This window comes from Ostrinia furnacalis, unplaced genomic scaffold (assembly GCF_004193835.3).
Source record: "Ostrinia furnacalis isolate ACB-3 unplaced genomic scaffold, ASM419383v2 OfSCF1491, whole genome shotgun sequence".
NCBI classification, from domain to species: Eukaryota; Metazoa; Arthropoda; class Insecta; order Lepidoptera; family Crambidae; genus Ostrinia; species Ostrinia furnacalis.
The window spans coordinates 160,849-173,261 of NW_021131730.1; the positions used below are offsets into that span (position 1 = coordinate 160,849).

The 12,413-nt window shown below is 41.7% G+C and overlaps 1 protein-coding gene across 1 annotated transcript in view; it reads left to right on the plus strand.

The window, feature by feature from the left end:
- The window catches only part of SA1 (stromal antigen), a 40,933-nt gene that overhangs the window by 4,223 nt on the left and 24,297 nt on the right, over positions 1-12,413 (plus strand). The window contains exons 2-11 of the mRNA XM_028304739.1: positions 1,276-1,446; positions 1,583-1,787; positions 2,239-2,464; positions 2,808-2,931; positions 4,090-4,268; positions 4,765-4,987; positions 5,515-5,646; positions 6,592-6,711; positions 7,207-7,365; positions 7,837-8,050. Of these exons, the coding sequence (XP_028160540.1) occupies positions 1,276-1,446; positions 1,583-1,787; positions 2,239-2,464; positions 2,808-2,931; positions 4,090-4,268; positions 4,765-4,987; positions 5,515-5,646; positions 6,592-6,711; positions 7,207-7,365; positions 7,837-8,050 (1,753 nt within the window). The remainder of the gene's footprint in view (positions 1-1,275; positions 1,447-1,582; positions 1,788-2,238; positions 2,465-2,807; positions 2,932-4,089; positions 4,269-4,764; positions 4,988-5,514; positions 5,647-6,591; positions 6,712-7,206; positions 7,366-7,836; positions 8,051-12,413) is intronic.

The window sequence follows — 12,413 nt, forward strand, 5'->3', positions numbered from 1 at the left end:
TTATTATTTTTATTTGTTTTAGGCTATTGATGCTCACTTTATTGCCACAAATCATGAAATATTTGATAATTTCAGCAAACATAAAGCATTTTTGGTATTTTACTACTGCTGTCTTGTCAGATGACCGCTAATGATGATCAGACTGATGAAGATTTAGGCGATAAAGATAGTGTCAATGTAAATAATAACCCTCAGAGTTTTCTTCGATGGATTTGCTAAATTTCCATCGTCGTGTTGCTAAATGCGATTATGGATAGCACTAAACATAACAAATCAGAAGAAGCCAGATCTTCTTCAGCTATCCTCACTAACTTCAGAGAAGGTAGGAAAAAAGAACCAAATGTGGTTAGTATCACAGAAAACGTCTTACAAGATATGCCAAGTGTGATACTAGTGATTATATGATTTTATTTTTATTTTATATCATACAAAAATAAATAAAAATCTTCTTTGAACAACAACTATGTTTTGCTTGCTTATAGACCTACTGTACCCTATATGGTACGGGCTCCCCACGGCCCCCTATTTATGGATTATTTTTTTAAATATTTTTTTCATGATTTTTAGGCTTCCCTTTGTAAGTTTTTGCTGAAAAATCAATTTTTATTTACAAAAATAATTATCGGTCTAAATGGGTTAAATCAAATAAATCAGGGCCACATACCGCAAGTAAATTCGCTTTCTTTTTCTCGTCTTCCTTCACTTCACTGGCTTCCAGGCAGTACCCAAACCTAGTGATGTAATTTTCCCAACAGCCATGTGCTACATCAAACTCACCAAACTTTACCACCATTTTTGCACTTTTCACTTTTACAAATATTATTAATTTGTTGTTTATGCACTATTATGCAATTTTACACTGTTTTACACTCGTCGCCAATATTGTATACGTAGATATTCAGGAATACCGGGAGAGCACGCGTGCTGACTCACCTGACGTGTCCAGACTGGTTTTTCAGATCTACCCCCAAGTGGGGTACATGACAGCCATCTTNTGCAATTTTACACTGTTTTACACTCGTCGCCAATATTGTATACGTAGATATTCGGGAATACCGGGAGAGCACGCGTGCTGACTCACCTGACGTGTCCAGACTGGTTTTTCAGATCTACCCCCAAGTGGGGTACATGACAATTGTTATAAAAGCAAAATTTTATTTCCTTCACTTACCTACCTATGTAAAAAAATTGTGAAGGAGTGCGCAGGCATTTTCATCTAAGGTTTTTGTTAGGTAAATCCTAACTTTATTAAAATTGAAATGTGTGGTTTTGCAGCAAGTAGTGGACATGTGGATCGAGGAGTACAAGACCAACCGTGAGAGCGCGCTGGTGCAGCTGATGCAATTCTTCATCAACTCCTCCGGCTGCCGCGGCAAGGTCACGCCCGACATGGCTCAGATGGACCACACCCTCATCATCAAAAAGATGACACAAGAGTTTGATGAGGTAAATATTATTATTTTTTCAAAATACAGATACACCCATAAAATTTATAGCTTTATTATTCACTAAAGCCTTTTAACTAAGTGTTCATTGTTGTGTATTGTATTTATAACTAAATTTTAACATTTTATTTCTGCAGGAAAGTGGAGAGTACCCGTTAATAATGTCTGGACAGACATGGAAGAAATTCCGGGCCAACTTTTGTGAATTTATCCAGACACTAGTAAAAATGTGCCAGTACTCCATAATATATGACCAGTTTCTCATGGATAACATCATATCCCTGCTCACAGGACTTTCTGATTCACAAGTGAGAGCCTTTAGGCACACAGCCACCCTTGCAGGTAAGAATTGGCTTAGTTTTATGTGAACAGACTTATGATTATTAATTATTCCTCACTGTAGGCTAGTGCAAATGGGCCTATGGGCATTGCTGCTGTGACATGGTGGCACTGCTCAGTCCACTTTTTCTTTCCTTGTAATGTTTTATGTGCTACTTCTGTTTTTTTTAATATACCTTTTTTGTCCTTGTGTGATTTTCATTGTTGTTCCCCGTAGATCTAAGTTAGCCTAGCCTAACTGCGAACCATATAGGAGATTTATGAATGAAAAACTGTATTTTTAAACTGGTTATATTACAACAAGTTTAAGATGCGCGCGCGATGGTCGTACGGAGTGAGTGAGTAGCGGCCGCGGTTGCGGCAGCGTATTCATGTGTAGGCGCGGGGACCCCGCGCACCGTAATTTTAATAATAGATCTTTCTTTATTTCTAAACATGCATTGGTGCTTTGCAGTGATGAAGCTGATGACAGCTCTGGTGGACGTGGCGCTGCTGACGAGCGTGAACTGCGACAACTGCCTGCGCCAGTACGAGGCCGAGCGGCTGAAGGCGCGGGACAAGCGCGCCAGCGAGCGCCTCGAGGTGCTGGTGGCCAAGCGGCAGGAGCTGGAGGAGAACATGGAGGAGATCAAGAACATGCTCTCCTACATGTTCAAGTCCGTGTTCGTGCACAGATACAGGTAACAGGCCCGGTGACGTCACACTGCCGCGCCATGCGAGATGATATGCGAAGAATACAACTTGTGCACATGGCACATAACACAAAATAGCAGATGATGGCATGTCTCAATTAGATTAATTTGTTGTTATGTAATAGTTTATTACATCAATAATGACCTTGATTATAACTACTAGTGCCTGATACACTAACAATTTGCCCCATTGGGAATATTGGAATTCAAACCCAACTGATGAGTGTCAAATAAGGCCAGAAGGTAGCTATGCGCATTATACTCCTGTGATTGATTGCAGTTGGTAATTTGCATTTGTATTAATGGAAATGTATGTATTAAATGTTTGAAGGGATACACTGCCTGACATCCGGGCGATCACAATGGCTGAGATAGGCATCTGGATGGAGAAGTTCCCGGCGCACTTCCTCGACGATCTCTATCTCAAGTACATTGGCTGGACTCTGCACGACAAGGTAAGTAATTTTGGATCCTTTTCCCTCCAAACAAAACAATAAAATCCTTTCCCCTTTATAACAGACAAAATAGGAGTCTGTTATAGATGTGTTTTTATAGAAATAATTTATGGGTACAATGAAGTGCTCCATTTTTTAATGGCCTTCAGCCATTTGCCATAACAAAGGTAGGGAAACGAAAAGTACTCCATTACTGTGTCTATAAACTACCTGCTAGTGATGTGAGAGCTATTTGTGTAATATAATCCACATAATTAATGCATTCAAAGATATTAACTAAGTTAACTATTCATAAAGCTAATAAGTATGTCGTTGATGGTCATGAGTACGGACACTAAACTGAAACGCAAGTGCGCCACCTAACGCCGAATGCGCAATACCGTTTTGGCGTACTTTGACAGCCGTAACGGTCACGGCGTCGTTCCGTGGAGGGTAGTTGTGCGGGAAGCAAGGTCGATCTGTTTTAATGGTTCTAATTTATTATTTATTGGACTGAAACGTGCAAATCTGGTGTTATTTTGTGTTCTAAAGTGCAGTGCAGTGATCAGTATATGAAAACATTGAAACACTTCGAATTTGAGCGCGCATCGAGTGTAGAGTTTTGTACCCGATGGCGTTTTGAAACCTCCTTACGGGAATACGTGTCTCCACGGAATCCACGAAAAACCAATAGAACTAAAACACCCATTTTCTATTTTACAACAAGCAATCAATAAAAACTAAACTGTAGAACTATAAAGTGCTGATTTTGAACTCGTGACTATTATTAAAAGTGCACACACAAGTCTCATTCTCATTGCATGATACCCTATTTCGCCCATAATATTATACTTTGTAGTTTGTATGTTGTTGGTATACCTCAATAAATAAAATAAACAATATCTGAGGTTCGAATCCTGACGAGCCGATAGATATGTCACCGTGAAATTGTGAATTCCGTCAGATTATAATCTGTCGTAGTTAAATTACAATCTAACCTAACCCACTGTTAGTTTACAATCTAACGCGTTATATTATAAACTGACAGAGTTCACAATTTCACGTTGACAGATATAACTGCAGCGTGCAGCGACGTTTTCTAAATAATGGCGCTTTGTCGATACTTAGGTTTTGTTGCATGCTAAAGTTGGAGAGTCGTACTGACGTAGTCCCTTGCAGGTGGGCGAGGTGCGGCTGCGCTGCCTGCAGGCGCTGCAGCCGCTGTACGAGTGCGAGGAGCTGAAGGGCAAGCTGGAGCTGTTCACGTCCAAGTTCAAGGACCGTATCGTGTCCATGTCACTCGACAAGGAGACCGACGTCGCCGTGCACGCCGTCAGGCTCGTCATCGCCATACTCAAGTGAGTGTCTGAACCCAAGCATTTGACATTGTCATTTTGCTTCCTTCTAATATGTGTACTTTTCATATTTTTTATTTATTGCATCCTTGGATAACACTTCTGCTTAGACGTACTTATGTATAATTTATTTATTTTAGTTTCATGGAAAACAATATAATCTGTTAATCGTGAAACCTTCCCCCACAGAATAGGCAATGCCTAGTGTGGTGGTCAGTATTTTTGTATTTTGTTAGTTAATCTGGCACTAAATCCGGGTTAAGCTTTCTTTCATCTTCGGCCTGATCGTCACTTACTATCAGGTGAGATACAGGCCAATAGCTTCCTCAAAGTGGATCAATTCTTTTTTTATTTAATTTTCATGTTTTCTGATACGGCGCCACACATTATACCTATTTTTTGTTTGCTAGATACCACAAGTTTTTCGAGTGGTGTTGGAACCAATGTTGGGCCGATGTGTGGAGCCAGCCATACTAATTTGCGTCGTTTCACTTTCCAGAATGCACCCGGACGTGCTGACGGACAAGGACTGCGAGAACGTGTACGAGCTGGTGTACTCGTCGTGGCGGGCCGTGGCGGCGGCGGCGGGCGAGTTCCTCAACGTGCGGCTGTTCCGCGCCGACGACGCGCCGGCCGCGCCCGTGCGCTCGCGCCGCGGCAAGCAGCGCCTGCCCAACACGCCGCTCGTGCGCGACCTCGTGCAGTTCTTCATCGAGTCCGAGGTCAGTGACCGAGCTCCTCAACGTGCGGCTGTTCTGCGAATTGGAGTCGCAGTCAGGTAACAGGTCAGTGAAGGATCTGCGAATCTGACAGGGACCTGCTAGTCCACCCCGGCGGTGCAGTGACCTATGAGTTTGAGGTCAGTGACCTGCGAGTCTGAGGTCAAGGACCTGCGTGTCTGAGGTCAGTGACCTTCGAGTCTGAGGTCAGTGACCTGTTAGTCTGACAGATTAGGGACCTATGAATGTGAGGTCAGTGACTTGCAGGAACTTACAGATTTACTACTATGCGCTATGGTATATTCAGTGACTACATGCTCTTGTAGCCGGCAGTTCAATCTACTCTACACAAAACCAATTTATTTATTTATAAACCAATGTCCAAAGTAATTGTAAATGCACAGGATATCAAAGATGAAATTCTTGGATTCATTATTGTGTGCTTTCTGTGGTGTTGGTTTCAGGCCTAAGAAGTACTAACCGCTAAAAATAAACCATAACTCCGTTTTAAGTAAGCGTTGTGGTTCCAGTTGCACGAGCACGGCGCGTACCTGGTGGACTCGCTGATCGAGTCCAACCCCATGATGAAGGACTGGGAGTGCATGACCGACCTGCTGCTGGAGGAGGCCGGCCCGGGCGAGGAGGCGCTCGACAACCGCCAGGTACGGAAGACCACTGATGTTTACGTTAGAACGAGTTTGATGCATAAAGTGCACTCAAAATCTACAGGGTGGAAACGATAAGTAATATCACTCGATTATTTCTAAACTATACAAGATATCGAAAAACTGGTTACTGATCCTGAAAGTGCTTCACGAGCTCTTTCAAACGGTACCAATAATAGGTTACAATAATTATAGATCCAGTGAATTCTATAACCTAATATTGGTACCGTTGGATAGAGCATGTGAAGTACTTTCAGGATTAGTAATCAGTTTTTCGATATCTTGCATAGTTTAGAAATAATCGAATGAGATCACTTATCGTTTCCACCCTCTATACTAAATATTAGGTTTAAATATCATTTATTTCTCATTAAAAACCTTACAGTCACTTACATGAGAAATTAACAAATTTTATGTAGGTAGGTAATTTACAAGTTGTCCAATAGCCAGAACAAGCAGATGTACTTCTACGGGAACTGTCCTAACAAACCTATTATTCAGACAAACTCTTCAACTTTAAATTAGTATAGGATTGTGCGCACTCCGTGCTGCATTCTGCGTCAGACCCACTAACGCTGTTTTCGGAGATCATATTAGCTTGCTAAAGGTCTAAATTTTTTCAATAATGTGTATGGTTGAAACTAATGGCAACTGACAGCCGCCTAGCCTTTATTGATTTGCGTATCGGTCTACTGCTAGACGACGCGGGTTCGATCCCTGCATAATAAAAATATTTGTGTGCATGAACCCATGAACATACTCCGGACTATAATCCGGGCCTTTTCAAGGCGAGAGTGAATAGACACTTACAGGGCAAATATGTACCATCCTAGACCTGTATATCTCGCTTAACATCAGGTGCGACTGCGGTCAAATACCTGCCTTGTGTTATGCAAAAAAAAAAAATTGTTGAAATAAGTAAATATTGTTTTCCGTGCGCAGGAGTCGTCGCTGATCGAGCTGATGGTGTGCTGCGTGCGGCAGGCCAGCACCGGCGAGCCGCCTGTCGGCCGCGGAGCCTCGCGCAAGCAGCACCAGGCGCTCAGCAAGGAGCAGGCCAAGGTACGTCCGCGCCCGAGGCCCGGTCATTACCGATTGATGGATAGATCTAGATATTAAATGTTTTTTGTTCTAATTTTTGTCACATAAGGGCTGATTTTTCAATCATCAGATATTTTTTAACTGAAGAATAAGTTTAACACTTTGACAAAATGACAAGTTTATTCTTCAGTTACAAAAAGCTATTTGACGATTAAAAAATCAGCCCTAAACATTTAAAATGTAAAAAGCAATTGTGCCACAAATTATTTACTTATCCATTTAGGTACAGTATTGACCAAGTTCAAAGAGGCCAAAATATTTACACGCATTTTTTGTAAGTAACCAGCTCTGCTTGGACGCGCAGTGAAGCGCGTAAGAATGACTATTAACTAATTAGTGCAAGGGAAAAATGTGATATTTAAATGATAAAGCAGTTTTTAAACAGAGTTCATTTATTATTTCTAACGTTGGATATCATTTTTGTGTTCTTGCGTACAACTTGTGCGTCACGTGCAGATGGTGAGCGACGACCGCTCGAAGATGACGGCGCACTTCATCGCCACGCTGCCGGCGCTGCTGGACAAGTTCGGCGCCGACCCCGAGAAGCTGTCCAACCTCGTCTCCATCCCGCAGTACTTCGACCTCGAGCTCTACACCACGCAGCGCCAGGAGGGGGTATGCACACATGCCTAGCTTTGTATCTATAAGGCTGCTGCTGTCTCGAATATGCGGGCAGCAACGCGGCGAGGGCAATACGCAGATCCGTTCTGGAAACCAACGGGAAGATCGGGCGGTACTGTGACTTGTACTCTCCATTGTTGTTGTGCCCGACAGGGTTCATGGTGATCCAATTATATATTTAAGACCCACTGTGAAATGCAATAAAGATTTGAGTATTGAGTATTGTAGTGTAATGCGTAGACGCGCGGGCGGTCACCGTTTGACAGAATGCACCGCTCGTCGGTCGCTGCCACCCCGCTGCCGCGCCGTGTTTATCGAAGGCCGGTATATTTGATTTTAAGTAAAAAATTCTGTCGCTCCCACGTCGCCGCTGCCCATGCGATTCGGAGGAGGGCCTAAGATTGTAGTCTAAACTACAATATTAAGACTATTTTGCCTTCCTAAAATAAACGTTTATTTTTCCAGAACCTGACCCTTCTGCTGAACAAGATCCGCGAGATCGTCAGCGTGCAGACGGAAGCGGAGGTGGTGGAGGCGTGCGGGCGCACACTCGAGTACCTGTGCAGCGAGCAGTGCGGCGTCTACACGCGCTGCAACGTGGCGCGCGCCACCATCACCGACATGTGCGTCAACCGCTACAAGGAGGCCATCGACGAGTACCGNCTGACTCACCTGACGTGTCCAGACTGGTTTTTCAGATCTACCCCCAAGTGGGGTACATGACAAATATTTTTTCGTTAATTTATTTAAATATCAAATTAGCCCGCAATCCTGAATCCTGATACATAAAGTTAGCCTGTTAATTTAACACAGGTACGACTGTACTCAGTGTTGCACTATCAAATGCAATTGAGGCGCCTCTATGCCAGGGTTTTTATGTTCCTGGTCAGGCTATAAAAATCAGTTTATTCCTCAGACAAACAAAGACGAAGAGGAGTGGCACGCCAGCGGCAGCAGCTCGTCTGGCTCGCCGCGGCCCAAGCCCATGCCTAAAGCCGGCTGGCGCGCTTCAGACTCCACCGACGCCGACTCCGACTCAACCGGCCCGCTGTTCGAGATACAGCACGAGGAGCCCGACCGTGAGTCATTATTTATTTATTTATTTAAGGATAGTACACAGCACAATATCAATTCATCATCATTTCTATCATCATAGTGTCTAGACAAACCTAAAAAGGATTTAGGACACTATTTGGATCAAATATGTAATTGCTCAATAATGAATAATAAATAAATAAATAAAAAAAAAAATTTCAGCCACATGACGTCCACTGCTGAACAATGAACATAGTCCAGTTATGGCTGCATCTAGCCTTTCTGCTACCTTTATAAGGTCGTCGATCCACCTTATTGTAGGAATGGCGCGTCCAGTAATATCAATGTCAGAAAACTAACCAAAGTTCGTGAAAATCGCTGCAAATCGCTGCTCCCGAGCTACCAGTCGATTCATATACATTTTATAAGCGACTCTGACATCGATTTTGTATGACAATGGGACTGTGAAGTCATCAAGGAGGAGAGACAAAAAGCTGTTTTTTTTAGACCAAAATTTACAAACCAGATTTAAATAAAGATTGCTGTAATTTAAAATAAACTTATTCTATTCACAGTTGACTTCAACAAGTCTGACCATGAATTTTCACCTGAATCTGATCTGGAGAGCGGCGAACCCATCGAGCCTTTGAAAAGAGCCCGCACGCTACAAGAAGGTAAATCTTTAATTCTGAACAAAATCAGAATATTCTCTTGAGCTTATGATATTATAGCTACGTAATTTTCACGTTTTATAGAAAAAGACGACGGATTTTGCAAGCGCTGTGGCAGCGCAGAGCAACCGGAGTGGATTCTTCTGTGCGACAAGTGTGATGCAGGCTACCACGCTAGCTGTCTCAAACCGATGCTGTTTCTGGTCCCCACGGGCGACTGGTTCTGTCCGCCCTGCAACCACGTGAGTCCATAGACTAAAAACTGTAGGACCATAGACTACAATCTGCAGGACCATATACTACAACCTGTAGGGCTATAGACTACAATCTGCAGAACCATAGACTACAAATTGTAGGACCATAGACTACAGACTGTATGACCATAGATAGACTACAAACTGTAGGACCATAGACTACAGACAGTATGACCATAGACTACAAACTGTAGGACCATAGACTACAAACTGTAGGACCATAGACTACAAATTGTAGGACCCTAGAATAATGACTGTATGACCATTGACTACAAACTTTACAGTAGGACCCTAGACTACAGACTGTATGACCATAGACTACAAACTGTAGGACCATAGACTACAACTCAAAAGACCCTACAAACTGTAACACCATAGACTACCGACTTTAGGACCATAGACTCCATAAACTGCACAATATATGATCATAGATCAACTAAAACTATAGCCTGACCAGCCCCCCTAGACAAAACGCACTTTTTGATCGAATCGAAAATCGAATCCGTCAAAACTCCATACAAAAAAGGGGCTTTTCGACCACTTATCGACTGGTTTGCGATTATAATTTGCACTTTGTCTAGACCCACAGGAACATAAAAACCCTGGCATAGAGGCGCGTCAATTGCATTTGATAGTGCAACACTGAGTACAGTCGGACCTGTGTTAAATTAATAGGCTAACTTTATGTATCAGGATTCAGGATTACGGGCTAATTTGATTTTTTTTTTTTTTTTATCCACAACGAGGAAGCTCTTGGCCTGTATCTCACCTGATGATGATGATATTTTCATAAATTAACGAAAAAATATTATTATAGCTAACCTGGTTTAAATAAATTAAATGAAACCATCAATCGAGCTAGTAGGATTTATTTTATTGTTCATCAATAATCAAATTCAAAACTTGAATATTCAACTGCAATGTTTGCTCATGAACGCTTCAAACTCGGTACTTCTTTCCCAATTCCATAAAATTCAACAATTAGAAAGTGACAAAAATTTTTAAAATAGGTAGTTGAAACAAACCACAGCTAATTTTCATAGTGGACTGTACTATGCGATAAACATGTCAGTCAATTTGACAACCTTTGTCGGAANTCAATTTGTTGTTTATGCACTATTACGCAATTTTACACTGTTTTACACTCGTCGCCAATATTGTATACGTAGATATTCGGGAATACCGGGAGAGCACGCGTGCCGACTCACCTGACGTGTCCAGACTGGTTTTTCAGATCTACCCCCAAGTGGGGTACATGACAAAAATAAATATTCAATCAGTGATGTTCTATATTCATGACAATATCTGAGTGTCCATCATTCCTGTATTCTCAAGTTCCTTCACTGGTTGGGTTATTATTGGCGGTCAAGCTGTAGATCCTTGCTACACAGGAGTTGCAGCGTTGGAAACGAGAGGTGGGAATCAGTCCTGGATCTGTCAACAGGCCGTATAGGCCACGGCCTAGGGGCGGCAGATTTCAGATGACGCTTACTCGATTTCAGAAGATAAAAGTTAAATAAAGATCCAACCCCACCCTAGCCTACGGGCGGCCAAACTGTAAATCCGCCATATTGGTGGGAATAGTCCCGAAGTATAAATTAGTCCCATACCAAGCCGGTACCCCACGCCGGAGAAAGCTCCGCCGCCGCCGCGGCCGCGGCTGGCAGACGGCGATGCCTCGTCCTCGAACGCGACCGCACCTCTTCTGAAAACAGTACACGTTGTAGTCGCTTGGTCAATAGAGTTCAACTTTTGATTCAACAACTACGCAGGTATTCAAATTTCTTTATTTCCAGGTGTTTTAAGATAGTAAACAAGTTTTGATAAGCATGATGGATTGATCAACTACCATTTTTGAACAGCTTTCCAGGTTAAAGCCTGATATCCATGATAACAATATCATTCACTGGAGATTTTCCCAAGAATATCTGAATCAGCATGACTTATCTAACTACCATGTAACATTACTGGGGCCACAGATAAAGTTGCATAAAAAGGTTAGTGTATTTGATACTTATAAATCTTATAATAATATTATAATGATGATGAATGTGACAAATAAAAGGTATAACTTACTCTCTCACACTTTTGAACATTTCAGTGACAAAATCTTTTCTGCCCTTTCCTGGTCCCAGTATTTGCTGCCCTGATCTCTCCGAACCACCAGCGTAGAAGGCTTGTCCTGAAATAAATCAAAATAATTCCTCATATAATTTAAACTTAATTCTAATAAGGAATTTGCCAATACTTTCATTCATTGTTTTTAAAAAGGGCAATGTAATAAAATTGAACAGTAATGCTGATTTTCTAAACTTATACTAGGATCAACATTTTGGGAAAATTATAGACCGACCTGACTGATCATTGCCTTTTAATCTTGCTATTTCATGTCTCAAATCGCTATTTTCTCGTTTTAATCTTTCAATTTCTTGTTTCAAACTATTGATTTCATCATCATTGTCAGTATTTTCATTTTTTTCTTTACTAATTTCTGAAGGTGTATTTTTTAGTTTTTTGGAACATGATGCTTGGTGGCAAAAGAACTCTTGGACAATAAATTCCGTTTGGTTCTTATTAGGATTGTGATTGGGCACTGATAGGCAGAAATAATATTTTACTATAGTTACGGTTTTTAGATGACTATCATGTTTATCAGCTACAGAAGTTTCTAACGTTCAAAAAATAATTATTCTATAGTCTGGTCGCTGAGCACGTAGAATTTTGTCCAATGACCCCAAGCTACCTATATCACTCACGCGTAATTATATTGCTGTCGCGACTGTGCAATGGACAGTAGCAGTGAGTGTGCGAGCGCGACAGCAATATAATTACGCGCGAGCGATAAGGATGGGTAGCTTGGGGTCATTGGACAAAATTCTATGTGCTCAGCGACCAGACTTTAATCATATTCTGTGGTAGGTCTCTTCAATATAATGTCAAGTGAGTTACAGTTAATTATGTTTTAAACGCATATCAATAATTATTAAATGAGAAATATTAAATAACTTACCCTCATCATCCTGGCTTGAACTGTCCTGTTGTATTGAATCTAACGTAGCAAATTTAGAGCTAGGCTTCTTTT